A 9456-nucleotide genomic window follows, 5' to 3' on the forward strand; every position below is an offset into this window, starting at 1 on the left:
CGATGGTCTCAATTTGGTTGGCTCTGTCTTGGGCACTCCTCTCTTCTCGGATGTGAGAACTCGATGCAAAGATAGACTTGCCTACGCTCGAATTTTTGTAGAGGTTTCGGATGCTAAACCCCTCCCTTCCTTTATCACGGTTAAGGAGGGAGAGGATTTCTCCTTTGAACAAGAACTCCATTATGAATGGAAGCCTCCATATTGCGAGGTCTGCAAGACGTTTGGCCACGGCTCTCATCTCTGCACTCCAGCTCCTGCTCCTGTCGAAGGTGAGCCGACTGACCCTACTGTTGTCGCAGGCGAGCCGTCTGGCCCTTCTCCCTCTGCCGTTGCTGGAGGGCCTTTGAACCAGTCTCCCCCTAATACCGTCGGTGCGGTGCCAAGTGCTCAACAGGCTGTAAGGACTTTCCGCTCGCCATCCCGGGGAAGAACTAGAAACAGGATCTGTCATCGGAATTTTCGCCGGAAAGAGGCCGACCAGTTGATTCAACCGAGCCAGCAGGCTTTCTCCACTGACTTGAACAGATTCAGTGTCCTTGCTGCTGACGATGATGCAGATGAGTCTGTCCCCAACTCGTGCCCTGAAAAGCTCTCCTTTGATGTTATCTCCAGAAGCAGATCGAGTATGTCGAAAGATTCTACCCATGAACCTTCCGTTCCCGGCTCTCCTGGCGCTTCTGCCTCTGCAGCTGCTCCGATATCGTCAACCTTGGCGATTTGCTCTGCAACCGCAACTGGCCCCCTGCCTTCGCTTTCGTCTCAAGGTACCCCTACGGCAATTTTGCCTCTGGTGACGAAGACTGTTGTATGCCTTCCCTCTATGGGCCCCTCCTCTTTTGGCTCTTGTGACACTCACGTGGTCCCCCCTGGTCAAATCCTCCCTACGGGCTTGAACCCTTCTGCCTCTTGGATCAGCCCCTTCTCTTTAAGTGACCCATCCACTTCTCTCTCGGGTTTGCGGGTCTCAAACCAACCCGCAATTCCCAACCCACTTCGTACTTCGTCTCCTACACCCGACAACTCCACCCTCCTCTCTCCACTTCCTCCAAGCTCTCTTTTGCCGTTAAACATTCTTGCTTCCCCCCCCCCCACTGCTCCTACCGCCGATGCCACTGAGTGAAACTCGTTCAAGGTCGGTCTTGTCCAGGCTCTGTGAGCCATTGCTGCCCCTTCCCTCCCTTTCCAAATGATCCAAGGATTCATTTGGAACACCAGGGGCTTGAACTCCCCTTCTAAGCAAGCTCTTTTTCGCTCCAAGTGCAGCTAGTCTCGCCAACTCTTGTCTCTTAGAAACTCATATCAAAAAGCCCAACCATGCCAAAATTCTGCTTTCTCTTGCTCCTGGATGGTCTTTCCTCTCTAATTACACCCACCACCCAAATGGTAGAATCTGGATTCTTTGGGACCCTACAAAAATCTCTTTATCTCTCCTGTCTTCTTCTTCCCAATTTGTCCATCTCTCTTTCTCTGACTGCCTGGGCCACTTCTCCTTCTTCTTCACTGTGGTCTATGCCCTCATTAGCCATTCTTTGTGAATTCCTCTATGGTCTGATCTTCTTTCCATTGCTAGACAGCTTGGGTCTCACCCTTGGGGCTGGGAGGAGATTTCAATGTGATTAGATTCAGTCATGAAAAGCTGGGAGGTGATCAGTTGGATTTGGAAGCAATTAACTCTTTTAATGAGTGTATTGAGGACATGGGTGTAAATGATCTTAGATGGACTGGGTTCCCTCTAACTTGGTGCAACAAAAGAGCAGGTTCAAATCGGATCTCTTGTAAACTGGACAGGGTTATGGTCAATGAGGAATGGCTTTCAGCCTTCCCTTCTTCTCATGCAAATTTTGACAACCCGGACATTTCAGACCACTCCCCCATCTCTCTAGCTATTCAGCCCTTCCCTTCCTTTGGCCCCAAACCCTTCAAATACTTCGACATGTGGGCCTCTCACCCCTCCTTTTTAACCACAGTTATTCAAGCTTGGGAAAAACCTGTCACTGCTTTCTCTTCCCCTCTCATTACTTTCTCCAAAAAGCTCAAAAATGTCAAGGCAGCCCTCAAGGATTTGAATTCCACTACTTTTGGCAACATATCTCAGCAGGTTTTGGACTGCAAGGACAGAGTTGGCTCTATTCAGATTCGGCTGCAATCGGATCATTGCAATGGTGCTTTAGCAGATGAAGAAAAAGTTACTTCTCTTGAGCTCTCTTCCTTACTAGCTCGAGAAGAGAGCTTTCTAAAGCAGAAATCTAGAATCAAGTGGTTAGAGCTGGGGAACTCAAACTCTGCTTATTTTCACAGATCTCTGAAGGACAAAGTAAATGCAAACTCCATTGTTCACCTTACAGCCCAGGATGGTTCTATTGTCTCCACAGTTAAAGATATCAAAGACTTGGCTGTTCAACATTTCAAGGGTATCTTCACCAGCTCTCAGTTGTCCTCTCCTCCCATCCCGAATGGCCTGCTCAACAAATTAATCCCCTCAACTCTCCTTGACTCTTTGAGCTCCATTCCAAATAAAGATGAGATTGTAGCTGCCATCCACTCTCTCAAGGTGTCGGGAGCTCCTGGCCCGGATGGTTTCAGTATGGGTTTCTTTTTAGCTGCCTGGGACATCATCAAATTGGACCTTATTGCTGCCATTGTCAGCTTCTTCTATAACCCTTATCAGGTCAAAGGTATCAATCACACTTTCTTCTACCTCATCCCCTAAAAGGATGGTGCATCTGCTATGAACGATTTCAGGCCCATTACTCTCTGCAACCTCCTGTACAAATTTATTGCCAAGATCCTTGCTAGGCGGCTCAAAAGTGTTATGGATATTCTTGTCAGTGACAACCAATCGGCTTTCATCCCAGGAAGACACATCTCGGACAACATCCTTATTTGTCATGACATTGTCAGAGGGTTTGAGAGGAAAAATCATTCCCCTGCTGTTCTCCTGAAGATTGACATCCACAAAGCCTTTGATTCTTTAAGGTGGGACTTCATAAGTCAGGTGATGACCAAGATGGGATTTCCCTTTATCTTTGTCAACTGGATTCAGGCTTGCATCTCTTCCCCAAACTTTTCTGTGCTAGTTAACGGCAGCCCGGCTGGTTTCTTTGATGTCTCTATGGGAATTAGACAAGGCTGCCCTCTCTCCCCTTATTTGTTCACTTTGGCTTTGGAAGCTCTCTCCAGGGAAATCCAAATTTGCACTGATCAACAGCTTATTGCGCCTATGCCTAAGTGTAAAGCTCTCAACTTATCTCACTTGGCCTTTGCAGATGACCTAATGATCTTCTCCAAGGCTTCCATCGCCTCTCTGGAGTCTATTATCCTTTGCTTGCAGCACTTCCATGAGCTATCGGGTCTTCACATAAACCTTTCAAAGTCTCTCTTATTCTTTGCGGGGGTTTCTGAGCTGGATAAGGCTCCTTTGCTTGAGAGATATGGATTCCAAGAAGGTCACCTGCCTATTAAGTATTTGGGACTTCCTTTGATCCCTGCCAGGCTTTCAGCTCACCACTGCACCCCAATGCTTGATCTCATTCGGAAAAGGATTCAGATATGGAAAGGCAAGCTTCTCTCTTATGCTGGTGGGTTGGTTCTTATCGGATCAGTCTTGGAATCTTCTTATATCTACTAGTCTGGCATCTACGGGCTGCCACAAGCCACTATAAAGTCCTGGGAATCTCTTTTGGCTTCTTTTCTTTAGAAGGGTAATGATACTTCCAGATTCCTTCATCCTCTGCCCTGGGCTGCTGTGTGTCTGCCGAGAATGAAGGAGGCTTGGGCATCAGAAGAATTAAAGATGTGAACTCGGCTGGTATCATCAAGTTAATCTGGAAGATTGCTTCAAAGCAAAAGAGCATCTGGGTAGACTGGATCTACTCGGGGCCCCTTCGGCATGATTCCATTTGGACGGCTTCCCTGTCGGCTGATTTTTCTTAGATTTGGCGCAAAATCATAGGCTCCCGTCACTTGGTCATCCATGTCCTCAAATCTCAAATTGGGGATGGTCTCTCTTCCTATCTTTGGCTGGATCACTGGCACCCAAAGGGGATCCTCCACCCTCTGATTACCCCTCGGATCATTTATGCTCCGGGCCTCCACAGGCTCTCTTTGGTGGCTGACATTCTAGATCAGTCCGGCTGGGCCCCCCCTCCTACTTCCTCTCCGGACCTTGCCATCATCTAGAATGACCTCTCCTACATCATCAAAACGCCTTTAGGCAATTAGGTCTGTGTTAACTGGTTGGCAAACAATCCTTCTCTCTTCTCCTCAAAATCTGCCTGGGACATCATTCGGCACAAGGGACCCCTAGCCACTTGGAGAAAGCTTCTTTGGTTCAAGCACCACATCCCTAGGCACTGCTTTACAGTTTGGAGGATCTTCAACAATTGTCTTCCAACTCAAGCCTTTCTTCTGCATCGCCACATCCCTGTCTCCCCCTCTTGCTGCCTCTGCTGGAACAATGTGGAAGACACTGATCACCTTTTCTTTGAGTGCCCTACTGCAGCAGCAATCTGGAAAGGCATCTTGCTAAAATGTTGGCCAGCCCCTAGAAGAATTCTTCCTTTCTCCCGGGAATAGATTTGGATCGACATGACTTTTGCCGGCCGCTCTTTATGCGATACTGTTGGAAAGCTTGCTTTTTGTGCTACCTTGAACCACATTTGGATGGAGCGCAATATCAGGAAATGGACCTCCAATTCTAGATCTTACCAGCAGATTTGGGATTCCATTTCCTTTGATATTAAGGCGAAGTTATCGTCAACCCCTCCATCTTTTTGCACTGACACCCCAAGGAACAGGCTTGTTGTTGTCTCCTGGGGTCTCTCCTCTGTCTCCCTTGTTTCCCCTAGCCTGCAAAGCTGAGGCTTGGGCTCCTTATTTTTTGTTTTGTTGCTCCCCTTTGAGGGCCCTGTAATTCTTTTTTCCTTCTTGGCAATGAATTTCTTATTCACCCGAAAAAAAATTAAGAGGAAAATATGCCAATACATAGAAGGGTATATGAATAACTTTGAGTCTGAAATTTCACAAGTGGCCAATTCAGAACATTTCCTAGGTATCCATTGGCCAGATTTAGATAACCTTTCCATGTGACACAACTAGGTGCACAGTCAAGACCTCTTGACTGTGAAGTCCAGAGAAACTTTTTCCTACTAACTGTAGTCCACACGATCAACTAGTAGACCAAGCCGACTATTATTTTACAAGAAAACTAAAAAATATATTATAACAAAGAATTAAATTGATCCAATAATTTGATTTCATCTGATTCAGTAGATTTACATAACCAGAACATATTCTACAATATGCGAACAGCTTAGATGATCCAAAGGTATATGGTTGCAATCCCAGAAACAATTCAAACAAGTAATCTTTCTTCCTGAGGTTTTTAAATGAGAATAGCAAAGATGATGGGATGTTGCTCAACATTATACATTAAAAATAATCATGGCAAAAGTTTTCACAGGAGCAAGTACAGAAGAAAGATATCCAAAAGAGGAAAATAGTGATTGAACCTAACCGTATGCTGGTGGATTGGCAATTATGGCTTCTGCACTGAAAGGGATACCGGTATCAAGATCAGGATCCTTGCATGCTGAATGTAGAGAGAATATGATGTCCTTCATTTGCTTGCGCTGAATAGGAATTTCAGAAGGTCCAGATGGCAAGAAGCCTTTGTTCTTGACCATGTCTGCACATAAGTGAACTATATTACCAGAAAGGAAATGGCACAGTATGCAGTAATCGCAGTATATCATCTTCTGGAAATTAACCAAATCAAGATTTATAAAAGAAAAAGTAGCCATATTCTCTACCAATAGAAATCACCACAAGAGAACTGCTTCAATTCAACATAAGCTATTTCTACTAAGAAGGGGGAAAAAAATACGAAGAATGGAGAGGAAAAGAGAAACAGTCTCAATTTTGCAAACACAAGAAACTTGCACAGCCTCCGAAATTTTTACAGGGAATAAAGCACTCAATACGCATGATTCTCAACATGACAAAGTAAAGAAGATCATTTAGGTTATAAGTTGGAAGTTTTAGTGGTTAATCCATTGCATAAAAGACCAATAAACAAAGGCAAAGTTTCCAATCCTCACCACACATACTTTGAAATTGAGGTTTCCAAAAAAGGTGGCATGGACAATAGGAAATAAGTGCATAACAAATAGAGAAGGGGAATTTTATCCCGTTTAACAGCTCATGAAGAAAGGAAATCCTCTACAACCCTAAACACCTCAACAACTAAGCATGTAATACATATGAAAAAGAGTTCCAAATTGCCAAATCCAAGAGGTTACTTTTTTATACTTACATTCAGCAAGAACTTTCGGATCCCCTCCTAGAGGATAAAATTCCAACCCAGCTGTCAGGACAAATTCTTTGAAATTTGCATGAGTTGCCAATCTAACACGATGCCCAAAGTCCTGCGTGCAAATATGAGTGTTAATCAAGTAAGAGCACAAGAAATCCTTTCAGAGATATGTCAATTTAAATAGTTCAAGGAGCAGGGGAAATATATTAACAATGAAAGTCAAAAAGCATCACTTAGAAAGAAAGAAATAACATAAAAATTCATGCAATAATTAGTCAGTGCTCAGTAAAAAAAAAATGTGGCAGAGGTGGGGGCAAGTTGTGAAATCCCAATTCAAGTTGTGATGAAAAGTTCAAATCCTGCAAAGATTAGGAGATTTACAATTCCACTCAAATAAAAAAAATTAGCAATGAAATTAAAACCCAGGATAAAATAACATTAAATAGAAAAGAATTCCTAAAAACCAGCTGTGGAATCAAGGAAGAAACTTCAAAAAGAATTTCTTTCCCAAGATTAAAGGTGCCACTCGACCAGATAATGGTCCTCTTCTGAAATTAAGAACCTAGCCAAAAGGTTAAAAAAGAACAGCTGTGAGCAACGCTACAATAAACTCTAGAATTGGATTTTCAAATCAAATCTTAAAAGTAGGAGATCAAAACTGATGAATCAAATTGAGCCAAGTGTGCTGGCTTGAAGAACAAATTTATTAAAAAGGATGGATAACCTAATCTAATTGGTTGTTGACGAAGAAATTCCAGAACACCCTTGCAGAACTTGAAATTGAAAATATAATAAGAAAGAAGTAAGGAAGAACAAAACAAAAGTTGAAAAGAAATCCACCGAAGCTGTATTGACAATCCACCCAACCCACGAAGAGAAAATTCACTCTCATATAAAGTAATGGAAATGGCATAAAAGAAGCATGTAGACTTAAAAACACAAATTTTATTCCATCAACCACAAAAAAATGTGAGGTACAATACCCAGGTAGGGCTATTTTACATACAACAACAACAACAACATCCAAGCCTTATCCCAACTTAATGAGCTTCTTGGATCCTATAAGAGAAGGTAGGGCTCTTTTACATACAACTTCATTAAATTATCATCAATGTAAACCAACCTAAAACTTTTTTTTTTTTGGATGAATGAAAATTTAATTACGAAGAAAGGAGGGGGAATATACAAGCCCAAGGGCCAACAAAACTGAAGCTAGAGACTAGCTAGGGCGCAGAATGGAAGTAGGAAGATCCCAGGAGACAACAATGAGCCTATTCCTTGGGGTATCCTTTACATCAACAAGGAGGAGGGAACTAGTTTTAGATGAAACATCAAAGAAGATGGCCTTCCAAATCTTGTCGATAGAGCGGAAGTTGGACATCCATCTTCTAAGGTTACGCTCCATCCAAATGTGGGAGATAGTGGCACAAAAGGCAAGCTTGCCAACCGAATCACAAATCGAGTTGCCTCCGAAAGTCATATCAATCCAAACCCATTCTCTGAAAAGGGCCAGCGGCCTTGGCGAGCAGACCAATAGTGGCAAAGAACACGGTTCTAGATGGAGAGGCAAAGGGGCAAGAGAAGAACAGGTGTTCTGCATCTTCGTGCCCATTCCAATATAGGCAACAGCTGGGGGAGACTTGCATGTGGCGATGAATGAGGAATGCTTGGGTTGGGAGGCAGTTTGCTAGGGCGCGCCAAGCGGTAAGGCTATGTCGAGGGATGTGCCCTTTAAACCAGACAACTTTATGCCAAGGACAGGGGGTCCCTCTATGTCTAACCATGTCCCAAGCGGAGTGGAAACTGAATCTGCCAGAGGGGGAGGGGAGCCACAAGATGGTGTCACCTCTACCTCGGTGACCAAGGGGGATAGGGGGGAGGGAGCTCCAAAGGTCTGCGAGGGGAGGGGGGGAGGGGGGGACCAAGAGCCTCGGGTGATGATGGAAGCCACGAGGGTAGATCTGTTACTCTCTTAAACTTCAATTTTTAAATAATAAGAAACTAAACCCATAGTTCAAGAACTCAAGATCTCGCCGAGTTTCTCAGTTTTTGGAAAAGCCGAGACGATACTGCGTGCAAGTCTCAAAAGTGCAATATCTCGGCGAGATCTCGGATCTCGGTTTCGACCCATTTTTTCAACCCACCTACCACTTAAATACCTCACCTAACTCGACAGAACTTGACATATCTCAATGAGATCTCGGATCTCGGGTCCAGATCTCGGGTTGACCCAAAGTTGAGCCTTCGAGTTTAAAAAAAAAAATGCACCAACTCGGCGAGATCTCAACTCGTCTCGGTTTTTCCAAGAGCCGAGTTGGTACCAATACCCGAGTTTTAGTACCTTGACTAAACCCAATTACAACTAGGTAAGTGAAAATGAAACTTAACTCTATTCGTCTTCTAACCAGACTGACCGTTTAAAGACTAACTACCATTTTCTTCATTTCGGTGATCTATGCGTGCAACCAGGCTGCCGATCGATTGTCCCTTTGGATTGATCTCTCCGTCCTCAAGTCCAGCATGGATTCCCTCCCTTGAGGAGTGGGTGGTGTCTTCAATATGGTGCGGTCTCAATCCGAGAAGATGTGAGGAAGACCCATTGATCCTTCTTCCGTTAATGCCTTTAATGATTGCATCGAGGATCTAGGAATAGACGATCTTAGATGGTCAGGCTCCCCCCTTTCTTGGCATAATCGTTGCGTGGGGACTGACCGTATCGCTTGCAAGCTCGACCGTTTCCTCTCAAATGAAGCTTGGCTCACCTCACTCCCTTGAAATTTTTCTCCTTCAGGGGTTATCTGACCACAGCCCTTGTCACATTCTTAGTCAGCCCTACTCTTCCTTTGGTCCCAAGCCTTTTAAATTCTTCGATATGTGGACCTCCCACCATCTCTTCCTCCCCACCATCCTGAAAGCCTAACGCATCCCGATTTCCTCTCCCTCCCTCCCTCTCATTGCACTCGCCAGAAAACTTCGTCACACCAAGTCAGCCCTCAAAAGCTGGAACCTCTCCTCCTTTGGTAACATTCCTTCCCATCTCTCCTCTTGCCGGTCTAACCTCTCCCTTGTCCAATCCAGGACTCCAATCCGATTCTCTGGAGGAGAAGAACGAGGAACTCTCCTCCCTCTCTTCCCTCGAGGAA

The 9456-nt window shown here is 44.6% G+C and overlaps 1 protein-coding gene across 1 annotated transcript; it reads left to right on the forward strand.

Annotated features, from left to right (window-relative positions):
• Positions 1–193: 193 nt before the first annotated feature.
• Positions 194–2710, forward strand: LOC122648386 (the record flags this gene model as incomplete). Its single annotated transcript, XM_043841607.1, has 2 exons — positions 194–805; positions 1571–2710. Coding segments are annotated over 2 exons (1752 nt in total), but the record flags the coding sequence as incomplete, so codon positions are not given.
• Positions 2711–9456: the final 6746 nt, after the last annotated feature.

The sequence above is a fragment of the Telopea speciosissima genome, unplaced genomic scaffold (genome assembly GCF_018873765.1).
Source record: "Telopea speciosissima isolate NSW1024214 ecotype Mountain lineage unplaced genomic scaffold, Tspe_v1 Tspe_v1.0930, whole genome shotgun sequence".
Taxonomy (NCBI): domain Eukaryota; kingdom Viridiplantae; phylum Streptophyta; class Magnoliopsida; order Proteales; family Proteaceae; genus Telopea; species Telopea speciosissima.